General features: G+C 38.4%; 1 protein-coding gene across 4 annotated transcripts in view; it reads left to right on the top strand.

The window, feature by feature from the left end:
* Positions 1-3,855: 3,855 nt before the first annotated feature.
* Positions 3,856-18,067, top strand: part of LOC121376999 (kynureninase-like) — a 36,125-nt gene continuing 21,913 nt past the window's right edge. Inside the window, exons 1-4 of one of the 4 annotated variants that reach the window (XM_041504829.1) lie at positions 3,856-3,996; positions 12,230-12,402; positions 15,447-15,567; positions 16,405-16,487. In XM_041504829.1, coding sequence (XP_041360763.1) covers positions 12,240-12,402; positions 15,447-15,567; positions 16,405-16,487 — 367 coding nt within the window. In that variant the 5' untranslated portion in view covers positions 3,856-3,996; positions 12,230-12,239. Of the gene's footprint in view, positions 4,011-5,813; positions 5,883-7,857; positions 7,878-12,229; positions 12,403-15,446; positions 15,568-16,404; positions 16,488-18,067 lie in introns of those variants that run through there. The other 3 variants (XM_041504830.1, XM_041504828.1, XM_041504831.1) reach the window with 3 other exon arrangements.

Here is an 18,067-nt window from a genome sequence, read left to right as displayed (position 1 = left end):
AGGGGGGTTCCAAAATAGATTGCAGAGATATTGGGCATATATTTCTATGTTGAGTTTTGAAAAGGGGGGGTTCCAAAATAGATTGCAGAGATATTGGGTATATATTTCTATGTTGAGTAAATATAATAATGTCAGATATCAATGTCAGATATATTAAATTATTAAAAAAGCGATTTCAGGGGGGGTTCGGTCGAACCCATCGAACCCCTCTCCCCTATGTACGCCCATGGATGCGTGTAATGAAAATGTGCTACGTGTGATTTAAACATACTCTCAAACACATGTACATTCACACATAATTATCTGATAAAGGTCTAGCGCTTAATGCCAACATGGCTGGGTACCCAACAAAATATAACATCTTTATTGGATCGTATCACCATCCCAACTAAGGGATGCTCCAATTTCATGTACTGTAAAGCTTGGAGACACGAAAGTGAGTCTGTAAAGATAATATATTTGGATGCACATGAATGTTCCAGGGCTTCAATGATTGCCCAAATTTCAGTAGTAAAGGTTGATGCTGAATCGGGCAATCTCATTGAAATTATTGCGTCTGATGGAAAAACTGTAGCAGAAGCCACAGAATTCCCATCCCGTGATCCGTCTGTGTAAACAGGAATGTAAGCACAGTGTCGCTTTTGGATTTCGACTTTGCAAGATGATTGGGGCGGTGCCGTTGCAACCCAAGCTTCATTCTGTCAAGCCAGTCCTGGGAGAGTGACAGTCATCCTACAGGCGGTGCAGGAAGGATGAAGTAGTCTTGTGCCGTGCCCGCATCGGCCATACATATTTGACGCATTCATTTATTTTATGTTTAAAAATGACCCTCCTCCTCAGTGTAAACCGACTGTGCGACACATTTTGGTGGAGTGTAATCATATCAAGCCAACGAGAAATGATATATTTGGCAACAGAAATGTTTTGGAATCTTTTAAATTCCATCCAGAATTAATTGTAAAGTTTTTAAAACACTTTGACTTCTATACAAAGTTTTAAGATATACTTAACTTGATTTTATATATTGCATTACACTGCCCCCTCCCCACAGCTCCTTACACTGTGGTTTTACATAAATATATATAAATAATATTTTCATATACTTACCATTTGTGACACCCAATAGCCGATGTGTATTTTTGTGTTGGGGTGTCGTTAAACATTCATTCTTTTTAACTTGGCAACATGATTGGGACGGTACGCTTCCAAACAAGCTTCATGCCGGCATGGGCGTATGGGGACTCTTTGATTTAGGGGGGGGGGGGGGGCTGGAGGGGTTGATTTGCCCGAAATTTTACCCAAGCCAGTCTTTGGAGAGTGGCAGTCTTCCTATAGACAGTGCAGGAAGGATGAAATTGTCTTGTGTCGTGCTCGCATTGGTTATACATACTTGACCCTTTCATTTATCTTGAAGAAAGATCCTCCACCTTAGTGTGTCCTTTGTCAGTGTACTCTGGCGGTGCGCCACATTTTGGTGGAGTGTAAGCATCTGAAAGAAACTAGAAAAGGTATAGACCGTGGGCCCACTGTAAACCGTGCCCCCCCTCCCCCCCCCCCCCCCCCAGGGATTTTTCAAGATGAGTATATCTTTGAAGCCTATCCATAGACATATTCAAATCAGCTTGTCTGCAGGCAATTTGTTGGTGGGTGTGCCTGTAGGGCACGTTTGAGTGTAGGCACCCTATTTATTTTTAACAGGGCACATTTATGATCAAGGTGAATGTACCACATAATTTTCAAAAATATTTTTAAATAATTCTGGACTATATCACTGCTTTTACTTTAAAGCTGGGTTACTGGTGAATGTATTCCACCAAAAAATAATACATTTTTGGCATCTGACTAAGCATAGTGAGTCAGTGAATTTGAAATGTCCTGAGTATTACAAACATAGTATATGAAAAAACTGCATGGCAATGTTGAAATTAACATGCATACATATTTTGAACAGGTTTAAGACCAAATTATGAATGCTATTCATGCTAAATTACATGTTCATAACAACAAACCACGAAGCAATGCAATATATGTGGTATGGATATAGTACCGGGGTTATAATCACCAGCAAACGTTACACAGTTCCCGGTATACGTAATTCTCTGTGTACATGTGTATATATACATACCATACCTAAAACATTCTGATCCTTTTATTATTATATTGTATTTAATATCTGAAGGCAGCATTACTTAAAGGGGGTTTGCATTACCATAGTTTGACACCCAGTAGCCAATGTATTTTTCGTGCTGGGGTGTCGTTAAACATTCATTCATTCATTCATTCATTTACTTTAAGGGACATTCCCGAGTTTGCTGCATTGTAAGATGTTTCCGACTAATAAAATATTTCTACGATTAAACTTACATATTAAATATATTGTCTTGTTTAGAATATCAGTCTATATATTCAATGTGTTTCTGGTCGTCTTAATATTTGTAAGAAGCCCAAACTGGATTCTGTCTTCAAATAATTTTTTACGTATGAAAAAATATTTTTAGGAAATAAAATGAATTTAACGTAGTACAAATATTAGAACGACCAGAAACGACCGTAACCATATGTCCAACGCTATATAACCGTAAATACAATGTGTGTCGTTAAATAAAATAATTCCTTTCTAATTCCTTTCTTCTTCCTTCCAAGCCCCTGCGTGTGCTGTAACCTCACCGTGGTGCAGGGGTGTAACATTCTCTTTGAGAATGGCCAATACAGCACAAAATTGAAGTTTTGAGTAAAATTCAGTATCCGTAAAATTCTGTGATATTTATGTTTTTGCACAGTTCTTTACACTGTTTTTGTTTACGTCTTGAATTTTTATATTGATGTTGATCATCACTTTATTTATTTGCATTACCATAGTTTGACACCCAATAGCAGATGTATTTTTCGTGCTGGGGTGTCGTTAAACATTCATTCAATCATTCATTCTTCCTTCCATTGCAGAACGGCCCGAGTGTAATGTAGTTGTATTGTTTTGTTCTCATTGAGGCCATTTAGGTAGGAACAGAGTTCATTCAGTTTATCCACATGGATTCACCAAGGTCTAATTTGGTCTTTATTAAAACTTGCTGTAAAAGAACACAGTTGTTATCATTGTGGTGTAGATTGAAGTGCGGGGGCCACATGGGGTGCTTTTTTCCCGTTTACTGAATGTTTGAAAGGTCCTTTGCTGAATGTTTGAATAGTCTGTTCAACATTTTGCTTTTGACAGAGAGCAGGGGCGTAGCGTGATCTGGACCTTGGGGGTTCGAATATGAACCAAGTGGACCCTTTTTTCATTTTGGTTTTGCACCACCAGAAACTCCATATGTATAAACCTGTATGTTTTAGTTCTAAAAGCGGACCATTTATTTCAGCGGGGAGGGGGGGGGGGGGGGGTCGCATTAACCCACTTGGCGGGACGTAGCCCAGTGGTAAAGCGCTCACTCGATGCGCGGTCGGTGTGGGATCGATCCCCGTCGGTGGGCCCATTGGGCTATTTCTCGTTCCAGCCAGTGCACCACGACTGGTATATCAAAGGCCGTGGTATGTACCACCATGTCTGTGGGATGGTGCATATAAAAGATCCCTTGCTGCTAATCGAAAAGAGTAGCCCATGAAGTGTCGACAGCGGGTTTCCTCTCTCAATATCTGTGTGGTCCTGAACTATATGCCTGACGTCATATAACCGTAAATTAAAATGTGTTGAGTGCGTCGTTAAATAAAACATTTCTTTCTTTCGGACGAATCCCCCGAACCTCCCCCCCCCCCCCCCCCCCCCCTACGCTCCTGGAGAGAGTGCAAGTGAGTCAGTAAAATGACATACATAAAATGAAGTATACTTGACAGCATTTAGAAAAAATGTTTTGTTAGTTTTACTTGTGATTGAGCACTCTAGCACAGTTGTTTTGGATACATTTTAAAAGGTTTGCTACGTCGACATTTTTGTCTTTCAGCAAATAATAATGATAGGTGTCTCTGGAAATTAAATGGAGGTTGAGATGACTGGGAGCATACGTAAGTTACTCAAGGTACAATGTTCTTGGTTGGCTTAAAGGGACATTCCCGAGTTTGCTGCACTTTTTAAAGGGAAAAAATCTTTTTTAGGAAATAAAATGAAATTTAACCTAGTACAAATACTAGAATGATCAAAAACACGTTTAATATGCAGTCACTAATATTTTATGCAGAAAAATATATTTGATATGTACTTACAGTCGTCAAAACGTCTCTCTGTTAGTCGATAATATCTTCAAAAGTGCAGCAAACTCAGGAATGTTCCTTTAAGATGTTATCGACTAACAGGGACTTTTTAACGATTGTAATTACATATTAAATATATTTTTTTCAATAAAATAGTAGTGGCTGTATATAAAACGTGTTTCTGATTGTTCTAATATTTATGCTAGGTTAAATTTCATTTTATTTCCTAAAATATTGTTTTTTTCGAACGTACGAAATTATTTGAAGACAAAATTCAGTTTCGGCTTCTTACAAATATTAAGACGACCAGAAACACATTGAATTTACAGACACTGATATTCTTAAAAAGAAAATATATTTAATATGTAAGTTTAATCGAAGAAATATTGTATTAATCGGAAACATCTTACAATGCAGCAAACTCAGGAATACCTATTTAGTGTAGTAACGATGTTTGGTATTGACCAACGGCTTGGCGCCTATACTAAGGGGACTCCCAACATTTTGACAAAAATACAATATTCCTAGTCTGCGTGTATATGGTTTCTTTGGAAGTTTAACATACTTGAAGGACTAATGTTTTTAGTCTACTTTGTACACAACGATTAAAGGGACATTCCTGAGTTTGCTGCATTGTACGATGTTTCCGATTAATAAAATATTTCTACGATTAAACTTACATATCAAATATATTTTCTTGTTTAGAATATCATTGTCTGTATATTCAATGAGTTTCTGGTCGTCTTAATATTTGTAAGAAGCCCAAACTGGAAATAAAATGAAAATTAACCTAGTACAAATATTAGAACGATCAGAAACACGTTCAATATAAGGCCACTAATATTCTAAACAAGATAATATATTTAATATGTAGGTTTAATCGTAGAAACATTTTATTAGTAGATAAAATCTTAAAAATTGCAGCAAACTCAGGAGTGCCCCTTTAATCAATGTAGGAGTATAAAAGTTGCAATACAAGTTGTATTGTACCCACCCATCCCCGCCTGATCTATGGAGTAGGGGTATCAGGCGCGTGTGCAGAACTTTTAGCAGTGGATGGGTCTAGCCCGAGTACTCTGACTGTAAGAGAGCTAGACGGACATTTGGACATAAATACGCTCTCATTAGTCCGAGACAAAAAAGGTGGCAAAGATTTCCGCTCTAATACCACAACAATCCTATTGACGTCAAATACATTTACATCGATCATTTTCGAGTTGATTGATTAAAAGAAATTCAGATATTAATCACTAATACACACACTACAGAAAGAAACCCGACAGCACCCACATTCAGCTAAGCTTCGGCAAACTCCGGACAGCAGAATTCTAAGTTCGCCGACCTATATCGTGACGAGCATCACATGATCGCCCACTCAGCCATTCCGTCTTGCAGGGGTCGTCTCAAAACGACAAGTGCCCGACAATCACCCAAAAAAAAATTTGTTTTGTGTAACGACACCATTACAGCACATTGATTAATTAATCATCGGCTATTGGATGTCAAATATTTGGTAATTTTATCACTGTGTTAGAGAGGAAACCATTAGCCAACTCGTCCATGCTGTAACATCGCTTGGTATGAGACGGCCCCTGTAACTGTTGCACAAGGCGGAATCACCCACTGGGCGATCTACGTCACGAAATAGGTCACCGAGCTTTGTAATTCTTGCGACAGAGTGTCATGAAGCGTAGCAGAATGTGAGTGCTGTCGGATTTCTTTCTGTAGCATGTGTATTAGTGATTAATATGTGGATTTTTTTAAAATCAGTTAACTCGAAAATTATCGATGTAAAGGTATTTGACGTCAATATATTATTATTGTGGTATTAGAGCGGAAATCTTTGCCAATTTTTTGGTTGTCGGGAATTGCCAAAGAAATACATAGTTTGGTCTCTGACTGTAATGAGAGCGTATTTATGTCCAAATGTCCGTCTAGCTCTCTTACAGTCAGAGTACTCTGGCTATGGATGGGTCTAGACTGGCGACTACGGTGTATAGGGGGTCGAGTCATGCTCCCCCAAATAATATATTGAGGAAAAATAAAACGTGCTTCAGCAGGGAGAGGTTTCGATCCCCGAAACCCTCGCCTGTACACACGTCTGGGTACGGGGATGCGAACGAAAACCCATGTGGTTATTTGTTTGTTTTTTTTTTTTTGCAGTTCTTGGCTTGGATTGTTTTTAAATACATGGATCCCTGGTGTCTATTGTGAATATTATGAAAATTCATACCGTGGGTGTCCTGGATAATGTACGTAGGCCTACATATATTTGTGTGGTTTTCCTCATGTCACTGTGATCTGCGTGACATTTATTTGTAAATGAGTAGTTATTAACCTGGGAAACCCAATGTAGGTCGGTCGACAAGCGTGACTTGCGAAGAGTTGTAATATCATTCGTTGTTAAGGTGGATTTGGGGCTTTTTTCCCCGTCGTAAGCTGTGACCCATGATGGGGACATCAAAGGCCGTGATATGTAAAGTCCCTCTTGAAGGGTCGAAATAACCATTTGTTAAATCAGGTCCTTATGTAGGAACGGCGGGAGGGGAGGGTTGGGGGAAGGCAGTGACTGTGGTTTGTCGGGCGCGATCGTGCCCACGCCCATACAGCGCCAGGTAAACATATCCCGCGGCGCGAAAAAAAAATTCTCCTTATAACAAATTTGCAAGGTGAAAATTTTATACTGTTAACTTGTATAATTTTTAAGAAACTGAAACCAAAAGTTTTCGTTCGGAAAAAGAAAACCGTGGTGTCTTCCTTCATATAACATGCATCATCTGTTTTCAGTGGATGTATGTAAGTGGAAGTATTACTGCCTATCGGAATATTTCGACCATTCGGAACACTTCGGCCTATTTCTATTCGTAATCAGCCGAGGTATTCCGAATTATCACGAATTTGCAGAACGGACGGGCGAGATGTGTTGCTTTTGTAGCAATCTGACAAATTAATTGTAACGATTATCAAAATAAAACAATATTGCTATGTTTATTTACTTGTTCACTTACTAGTCACTCCCTGTTATATTTAATTATCGGTTTTACTTTCAAAATGTTCGCGTGTTGTTAGGGGGCGGAAATTAAGGTTTGCAGAATATCACTATTTGACAGTTGTGGTTAGATAGTGATAGTCATCCATTCCCAGTCTGGAGCTCCACGCAATAAATGTCAACAGTAGTTTATTATTTGCCAAAAAATATACATTTTATAGGCATACAAACATATTTACAATAAAATAATACATTGTACACATTGCGGGGAATGGTGAGGTCTACAGGATAGACCTATTAAAAGTTATCACAGTCGATAGTAAAATACAGTAATGAAATAAATACATAAATAAAAACATACTCATAAATCAAGGTTGTCTGTTCTATGTGTGGTAGCAGTTATCAAGTATTTACACAGTTTAATTAACTCTCTTGAGTTATCGGTGGACAGTAGTTGTGTTAATTTCAGAGTTGATGGTTTATTATAATAATAAGTTTTAAAATATTTATCTCTTATAGTATAGTAGAACGGACAAACTAGAACAAAGTGATATTCGTCTTCTAGTACATTCATGTTGCAGAGATTACATATCCTATTGCTTCTATCAATATGCTGGTATCTGCCCGTTTCTATGGAGAGAATATGTGCAGAAAGTCTAAATTTACTCAAAATACGTTTATATTTCAGGGCGATAGGTTTCTGAAGGTAAGGTTGTAGACAAAAATTATTAACAATGAATTTGTATAGGAGACACTTTGGAGAATTATTAAATACAGCAAACATAGCCTGAATAAATTGATCTGTCATTCTCTGCTTGAATAATGATAAAACATTTCTGCTATTTTCTACATTTTGATTGTACCATATATGGCCAAAACCATTAGTGAGAAGGAGGTCTCGTACTTGACTAACCCAGTTGATGGTACGTGGTTTTCTTATGCACTCGTCATAGAGGGCGGTATAACAATAAGACGTGTTTGTTTCGCTTGGGGGTCCTTCATTTCGTTGTTTTTGTCAGTGAAATGAAGTTTTCTACTGGGATGTATGCGGCCATTGGAACTGATTGAACGCTGGAACGCTTCTCGTTTCGACAGCCTGCACCACCAGGTTGGATTCATTTTTAGCGAGATTCCTTGCCTCCACGTCATTTCTCCGTCTGACTGTCGACTTGTTTTTTTCGTGACTCGTATTACGGCCATTCTGCAGAACGCCATGGTTGTTCGCGTTTAGTCTCTACATGCCCAAGCCTGTCCTAGCAGCACTGGAAGATTGACCGCCCCACTCTAAGAAGACTTTACCTTGCTTTATAGTGATACCATCTCGTATCCTCCGGAGTCGGGCCTGTCCGCACCACTATACCAACCCATGACGACTGGACTATACCCTAGTCTGATACTCTCTCTCGTTCAGACGGATCCGGCTTCTCAAGATCTGTATTTCAGCACAGCACTACACCTTCAACGTCTATCGACTTTCAATCTAGGGGTTTTCTTGACGTTGTGCACCCAAACGGCCTTAACGAGGCCACTCGCGTGGACATATCGATCGGACTTTAAACTTTTAGATCTGCGTTAAAAAAATTATAAATATTCGGCCGAGCAGTCAATTCTTTTTTTTTTTGGCTTGTAACCTTTTTATTTTTTTTATTTATTATATTAACTTTTGTACTAATTGCTATTTTCAAAATTCTGCCCATTTTCACACACACACACACACACACACACACACACACACACACACACACACACACACACACACACACGCACACACGCACACACACACACACACGATCTTATCGGAGGTCGGACTCGGGGATGGGCGTGTTCGAAACCCTAGTGGTATATGGGCACGTTAAACTAGTTATCATCGATAGTCATTCAGTTAATCAGTGAGAATGGTTAGTAATGAATTATTAATGAACAGGTAAAACTTCAAAATGAAAGTGCTTAAGTTAATATTTGTTTGATGATTATTAGTGGTAAACTTGAAAACTTGGACTAAAATGAAAAGTAAGGATGGTTAGTATAATTATAAATGACCGTGAAACATCAACAGATATTAATTTTATTATTGTATGTTTTTATCAGTTTGGTGACATTTACATTTTAACAATTAAGTTATGCTAAATTCTGAGAAGAGCAGTGACTCACAAAACAAAATTCCGTGGAGCGTTTTTTATCTCTTAAAGATTTTACAAATGGTAGTCACTGGGGAAGGTACGTTGAGTATCGTGTTTACGTTTTCACATGTTTTAAACTTCTGTTTCAAAACTACTTGTCCACTTCCAGGCAGATTTTGTGGGAAGAATCCTTTGATATATCGTCGTGGTATGTGTAATCCTGTGTGGGATGGTGCATATAAAAGGTCACTTGCTACTAATGGAACATTTTAGTGGGTTTCTTCTCTAAGACTACATGTTAAAATTACCTTTTTTTATATCCAGTAGTCAGCAATTAATAAATCAATGTGCTCTACTGGTATCGTTAAACAAATCAAACTTCTTTTTTTCAAAACCCCTTACCCGCCTTTCTCTTTCACTGCACGGCGTAATTTAACCAACATTGTTGATTTTGTATCTGTTTTGTTTTCTTTGATAAAAAGTGCAACATTAAAAAAGACATGTTGCACGGTCGGTTTGGGATCGATCCCCGTCGGTGGGCCCATTGGGCTATTTCATGTTCCAGCCAGTGCACTACGACTGGTATATCAAATGTCGTGGTATGTGCTATCCTGTCTGTGGGATAGTGCATATAAACGATTCCTTGCTATTAATGGGAAAATGTAGCTGCTTTCCTCTCCAAGACTATATGTCAAAATTATGATACCCAGTTATGAATAGCCGATGAAAATGTTTTATTTAACGACGCACTCAACACTAATGAGAGAGGAAACCCGCTGTCGCCATTTCATGGACTACTCTTTTTTTTATCCCAATAGCCGATGATTATCTGCGTGGTCTTTAACCATATGTCCGACGCCATATAACCGTAAATAAATTGTGTTGAGTGCGTCGTTAAATACAACACTTCCTTCCTTCTTATTTTAAAGGCAGATTCAGTTGTCAAGTCTTATGCCAGGATTCATGTGCCTTATATTGATTTTAAACAGTATTAACCACTTTATCTTTTCGACTTGGCAAACTGGTTGGGGCGATGTGGTTGCGAACAAGCTTCATGCTATCAAGCAAGTCTTGTTAGAGTGGCAGTCCTCTTACAAGCGGTGTGGAAGGATGAAATAGTCTGTGTCGTGCTCACATCAGTCGTACATATTTGATCCAGTCATTTATCTGGAAGATTTATCCTCCACCTCAGTGAGACCATTCTGCGTTTTGCTGGAGAGTATTAAACTTAAAGACACTAGAAAAGATATATATTTGGACAACGAAATGTGATGGAATCATTTCGATTCCATCCAGAACTTATATTACAATTTCTACGTGATACTGACTTTTATTATAGATTTTAATATTACCTATCTGTGATATTTGTATTTTCGCACAGTTCTTTACACTGTGTTTTTATTTAAATGGACATACCCTAATTTCAACACGTGAAAATTAACACTAAGTTTAGTTAAAGGAATATCGTCACAGACCACTGACCTATTTAATGGTCTAACAAAGTATTACCTGAACAAAAATTATTTGATTTGTCCCTAAATGTACTTTATTCAACCATCTTCATAACCACCATACTCCATTTATTAATGATATTTTGTAAAAATAATTGAATTATGGCAATGGTCCATAATTCAAAAACTAAAATTCCCGAGAGGGTTGACATGGATTTCATTCCATCATGGTTCAGTTATGGAGATGCAATAGCTAGATTTGGTTTCCAACAATTAATGTAATTTTTATTTATTATCCATTTTTAGAGAAATAAGGTCCTTAAATCCGTGACAGTATGCCTTTAATTTACAAACCTGTAACACATTTCGATAAAGTTACAACTGAGTGAAACATGAGTTTGTAACTTTGAAATGGTGAAATACCCTCTAAAAATAGATTAAAACTCGACTCCATAACTGTTAATTCTCAGACTCACGTGCGTTTTTAAAATATGAGAAATTCCAGGATGACCAAAAACACGTATGTACGAAAATGAATAATCTAAACAATAAAATGTAAAGGGACATTCCTGAGTTTGCTGCATTGTAAAATGTTTACGAAAAATTTAATATTTCTACGATTAAACTTACATATTAAATATATTTTCTTATTTAGATTATCAGTGTCTGTATATTCAATGTGTTTCTGGTCGTCTTATATTGGTAAGAAGTCCAAACTGGATTTTTTTTCTTCAAATAATTTCGTACGTACGATAAAATATATTTTAGGAAATAAAATGAAATGTAAGCTAGTACAAATAGTAGAACGACCAGAAACACGTTTAGTATACAGCCACTAATATTTTATGCAGAATATATTTAATATGTATTTACAATCGTTAAAAAGTCCCTGTTAGTCGATAACATGTTAAAAATTGCAGCAAACTCGGGAATGTCCCTTTAAGTAAAGTATGATTTCAGTTATCAAAAACGGCTCTAATAGTGAACAATATGCCTTAGTGTTTAAAAACTAGGGTATGTCCTTTTAACTTTTGAATTTTTATATTGATATTTATCATCACATTACCCCTGCGCGTGCTGTAACCTCACCGTGGTGCAGGGGTGTAACATTCTCTTTGAGAATGGCCAATACAGCACAAATCCGCTTGTTTTCTTTGAGATAGAATTGACATTTTGAGTAACAGTCAGTATCTATCTGTGATAATATTTTTGCACAGTTCTTTACACTGTTTTTGTTTAAATCTTGAGTTTTTATGTTGATGTTGATCATCTCTTTATTTGTTTGCATTACCATAGGTTGACACGCAATAGCCGATGTATTTTTCGAGCTGGGGTGTCGTTAAACATTCATTCATTCCTTCATTCATTCCTTCATTCATCATCACATTATTTTTGCATTTACCATAGTTTGACACCCAATAGCCGGTGTATTTTTCGTGCTGGGGTGTCGTTAAACATCTATTCTATTCTACTCTACTCTATTTTAGATTGTTTAACATGGCTGCCAACGTTCACCCTGCAGATGAGTTGAACAAGATTGCAAACAAACTCGGATGTGACGTCACAGATTTGGAGTTTGCGAATTACATGGATGAACATGACGAACTACGTCACCTACGGAATGACTTCTTCTACCCAAAAATGAAAGACCTTAGTCGTAGTAAGGGATTACAAACAATTGTTTTTATATTTTATTTTCCCCAGCTCATTTTGACGATGCCAAGGTTATAATACAAACATAATGTATTATGGAATTTGAGGTGCTATCTAGAGACGACCCCTGAAACAGATGCCCATTCAGTGTAGTCGTTGACGTCGTTCTGAAAAAACTCAGTCACGTCACTGCGAACCCGAAGCGTCTAACCCTAACCCTAATCCTGACATGATAACCGAGTTAAAAATAGTGCATCGTAAGGAACGATTATAGATAGATAGATAGATAGATAGATAGATAAAAATGAATTTAATGCAAGAGTAATTGGTTCAAGTTTAAATATGACGTTTCACCGAATATTACTTTCATGGTTTCTGGTATATATGGTGTGTTATTGCTGCTACTCAGACAAGCAATTGTGACGGTATGCCAGTATATGTTTGTTCAGCCATTACACATGGCAACCTGACCCTGTAAAGTATTCTGATATAAAATATTTCCTGCTCAAAACTTAATATGGACATACTAGAAGAAAATGATATTCATCTTCCACTTGATTGAGATTACACTTTAAACAGATAGTTTCATTTCTTTCTATTACTGGATTATATCTGCTTTTCCGTACTTTTAATTTATGTGACAAACACCTATATTTAGAAAACAATTTATCAAGAGATCCTTGTATTGTGACAAACATAATATATATACTTTTATGTTTCTGAAAAAGATTTATAAGAAAATGAGAAGAATTAATTTTAAAATGCCAGTGTCTTTACATCTCTGTACAAAGCTGGACATAACTTGATACGGCCACATTCTTGAGCAATCCAAACATAAGAAAACCCTGTTTCAAACAATACGTGTTCTTACATGTGATACCCAATTAAGTTTGCCAGTTTCATCATGACATTTCAACATATCATAACAAGCTTTGAGATATCTGGATGAATCCATATATAACAGTTTACACCGATATTTTATACAACGGCTAAACTATTTCACAGACAAATGATCTCTACCTATTTCCCCAAGTACAGCATTTGATGATACTCTTGGAAAATCCTAAAAACCTTGAAAAAAATTACTTTGTACTTTTTAAAGGGACATTCCTGAGTTTGCTGCATTGTAAGATATTTCCGACTAATAAAATATTTCTTCGACTAAACTTGCATATTAAATATATTCTCTTGTTTAGATTATCAGTGTCTGTATATTCAATGTGTTTCTGATCGTCTAATATTTGTAAGAAGTCCAAACTGGATTTTGTCTGCAAATAATTTCGTAAGTAAAAAAAAAGAAAAAGAAATAAGATGAAATTTAACCTAGTACAAATATTAGAACGACCAGAAACACGTTTAATATGCAGCCACTAATATTTATGCAGAAAAATATATTTAATATGTAATTACAATCGTTAAAAAGTCTCTGTTAGTCGATAACCACTTAAAAAGTGCAGCAAACTCGGGAATGTCCATGTCACTCACTGTCAATGTCGCCTCTCGAAATAACACTTGTTTTGTTACCTATTGGATTCGTCGGTCACCTTGATGTAGCGATATTCCAATTAACAATTAGCACCGCCCTGTCACGTTAATGTGATGGTGAATGTGTATCTTCAACTAAACAATAATACACACGTGTCGAGGCAACTTCGGAGTCAGCAACGTTCTGAGCTGGGCATTAAAAGAATTGCAGTGTGACATATTAATGTGTATAGTCTTTCTTTATAAATGTGTTTACTTTGGATGTCATTGCAATCGGAATGTGTACTGGCTTGTGGGTTACTTGACTGACTGCAGTATAAAAACAACCAATCAGCGCGGTACATCGCTCATTAATATTAACTAGGTGACAATGTTTTCCGGAAACTAAAAGTACCGGTATCCGGCCACAGACCACAATTAATTACTCTATATGTTTCTATATAGCCTTAGTGGCTATAACATTTTTATTAATATCAGCAGGCCCATGGATTTTGGTATGTACCTTTGCCTACCTGGGGGACACATATCCTGATACCGACTCCAAACCCTGAGTGAGTGCTCCGCAAGGCTCAATGGGTAGGTGTAAACCACTTGCACCGACCAGTGATCCATAACTGGTTCAACAAAGGCCATGGTTTGTGCTATCCTGCCTGTGGGAAACGCAAATAAAAGATCCCTTTGCTGCTAATCGGAAAGAGTAGCCCATGTAGTGGCGACAGCGGGTTTCCTCTCAAAATCTGTGTGGTCCTTAACCATATGTCTGACGCCATATAACCGTAAATAAAACGTGTTGAGTGCGTCGTTAAATAAAACATTTCTTTCTTTCTTTCAACACTTGTGTAAACAAAAATTGCAAAAATTTACTATCATAATATAGTCGCTTTGACGTGGTCAAAGTGTACTAAAAACGACTAATTGGACTAACTTTGCTGGTCGTAACCTGCAAAGTCAGAGTGGTCTTAACACCAGGATAGTTTTATCTATAAAATAATAAGGAAATATTCCGGTCTTTAAAAAAGTGGTCTTAATAGCTGAGTGGTCTTAATACCGCGTTGGTCGTTAGGTGTGGTTTCAGTGTGTGCGTGTGTGTGCGTGTGTGTGTGTGTGTGTGTGTGTGAAGGGTTCAAGGGAATAAATTGTGATGTCCATATTTGACATATTTTTCGATTATCTAACCCATATTTATAGAATGTATTTTTACTACTTCAGTAGTATATGATATAAGATTATTTAAAATGCATGTAAGAAATAGGGAACTCCGCGCTAGCTATGTATAAATCGGTGACATATACGTTAAAATAGTTCACTCGGACGAACTGGGTTGTTGGGGGGGGGGGGGGGGGGGGGGGGGGGGGGTATTATTTGTGGGGTTTTTTTTGGGGGGGGGGTTCTTATTTATGTTATTTATTTTAATGTTTTAAAGATTTGTTTATCTTTTTTAAAACATTCGTTTCGATTTGTTCGTCTGTGCTGTACATGTATGTATTGCTTGGATTGATTCGGTTTTGAGTGTTCGTTTGAATATTAATCCCAACTGAATATTAATTCCAATTGTATAATTCTCAGCTGACGAGTCTTTGGTCGACCCCGAAGAGGACTGCATGTATTTCTGTTCGTACTCGGTCGGTCTGTGTCCGAAAACGACGGAGCAGTACGTAAAGGTCGAGTTGGCCAAGTGGTCCAAACAGTGAGTCGTCTCATCAGGTCATAGTGTCTAACGTGCACATTCAAAGCAAGCTGTTGTTGCACACGCCTGTCATGGGCGCAGGGGCCGACTTATGCCGGCTCCTTCTAGGACAGGAACGGTGTCAATCCCTACTCTATCCCTAACTCCCCCTTTCTCTCTATCACCTATTTCTCCTCTCGTCTATCTCTCTTCCCTCCCGCTATCTTTTTTCCTCCCTCCCTCCTCCCCTCTCCCTCTCCCTACCTCCCTATTTCTCCTCCCTCCCTCTCGCTCTCCCTCCCCCAATCTCTCTCTCTCTCTCTCTCTCTCTCTCTCTCTCTCTCTCTCTCTCTCTCTCTCTCTCTCTCTCTCTCTCTCTCTCTCTCTCTCTCTCTCTCTCTCTCGTTCCAGCCAGTGCACCACGACTGGTATATCAAAGGCCGTGGTATGTACTACCCTGTCTGTGGGATGGTGCATATAAAAGATCCCTTGCTGCTATTCGAAAAGAGTAGCCCATGAAGTGGCGACAGCGGGTTTCCTCTATCAATATTAGTGTGATCCTTAACCATGTGTCTGACGCCATATAACCGTAAATAAAATGTGTTGAGTGCGTCGTTAAAAAAACCTTTCTTTTCTCTCTCTCTCTCTCTCTCTCTCTCTCTCTCTCTCTCTCTCTCTCTCTCTCTCTCTCTCTCTCACACACACACACACACACACACACACACACACACACAAACATACACACACACACGTGTTGAAATAACCATATATATTAGACACCAAATAGCCATAGTTTTAAAATGTACTGAGGTGTCGTTAAACAAACAGTCATATCCTTTGAATCTTTGCCTCATCCAGGGCAGTTGAGGGTTATTTTGAAGGTGACCTACCCTGGGCGCTGTGTGACGAGCGACTGGACCAGAAGCTCGCTAACATTGTTGGTGAGTCATTCATGTTATGTAACATATGAAGACTAAAAGTAAAGTAAAGTTTGTTTTATTTAACGACGCCGCTAGAGCACATTGATTTTTTATCTTATCATCGGCTATTGGACGTCAAACATATAGTCATTCTGACACTGTTTTTAGAGGAAACCCGCTGTCGCCACATAGGCTACTCTTTTTACGACAGGCAGCAAGGGATCTTTTATTTGCGCTTCCCACAGGCAGGATAGCACAAACCATGGCCTTTGTTGAACCAGTTATGGATCACTGGTCGGTGCAAGTGGTTTACACCTACCCATTGAGCCTTGCGGAGCACTCACTCAGGGTTTGGAGTCGGTATCTCGATTAAAAATCCCATGCCTCGACTGGGATCCGAACCCAGTACCTACCAGCCTGTAGACCGATGGCCTGCCACGACGCCACCGAGGCCGGTCATATGAAGACTAGAACACACACCTAAACGAGTGTCATGTCCTGCTTGAGTGCACATTATATGCTGACATAACGTTGGAATCACTCGCACACCGTAGAACTTTTTATACGTCCGTCTATGATGGGTTGTATTGTGGTATAGCGTTGTCCGTCCGTCTGTCTGTTAACGTTTTCTTGTCCGGACCATGTCTTGCATACAGGTGCATACAAGACCATCAAACCTCACATGTAAGAACAACTTGGGATGGCGGTGTGCCACGTACTATTACTAGGTCACTGTGACATACTTCACGGTTTCCTGCACATGAGAGTAAATCATTGTCCGGATCATATATTGCATACAGATGCATACAGGACCATCAAACCTCACATGGAATGTCGGTGTGTCGCATACTATTACTAGGTAACTGTGACATACTTCACGGTCTACTGCACATGAGAGTAAATCATTGTCCGGACCATATATTGCATACAGATGCATACAGGACCATCAAACCTCACATGGAATGTCGGTGTGTCGCATACTATTACTAGGTCACTGTGACTGTGCGGAGGTCGCTTATGGTTGTTATAATTTTAAATGGTTATTTTGAAGCCATATAGTTACAACTAATTATTTATTTCAACTGGCAGATTCTCAACTTGCATTGCTTGGTTGACCGACCTTGGTGGTGTCGTGGTTAAGCCATCAGACATAAGGCTGGTTGGTACTGGGTTCGCATCCCAATACTGGCTCCCACTCACCCACCCAGAGCGAGTTTTAACGACACAATAGATAGGTGTAAGACCACTACACCCTCGTTTCTCCCACTAACCACTAACCACTAACCCACTGTCCTGGACAGACAGTCCAGATAGCTGAGGTGTGTGCCCAGGACAGCCAGTTTGAAGCGTAATTGAATATAAGCACGAAAATAAGTTGAAATAAAATTAAATTGATTGGTTGATTTCATTACTTCATTGATATTTTCAGTCAGTGCACCATTGATATTTCCAGCCAGTGCACCACGACTGGTATATCAAAGGTGTTGGTATGTGCTATACTGTCTGTGAGATGGTGCATATAAAAGATCCCTTGCTACTAGTACTAATGAAAAACAAATGTAGCGGGTTTCCTCTCTAAGACTATATGTCAAAATTACCAA

The sequence above is a fragment of the Gigantopelta aegis genome, chromosome 7 (genome assembly GCF_016097555.1).
Source record: "Gigantopelta aegis isolate Gae_Host chromosome 7, Gae_host_genome, whole genome shotgun sequence".
Classification (NCBI taxonomy): Eukaryota; Metazoa; Mollusca; class Gastropoda; order Neomphalida; family Peltospiridae; genus Gigantopelta; species Gigantopelta aegis.
This window is presented reverse-complemented; position numbering and strand designations above follow the sequence as displayed.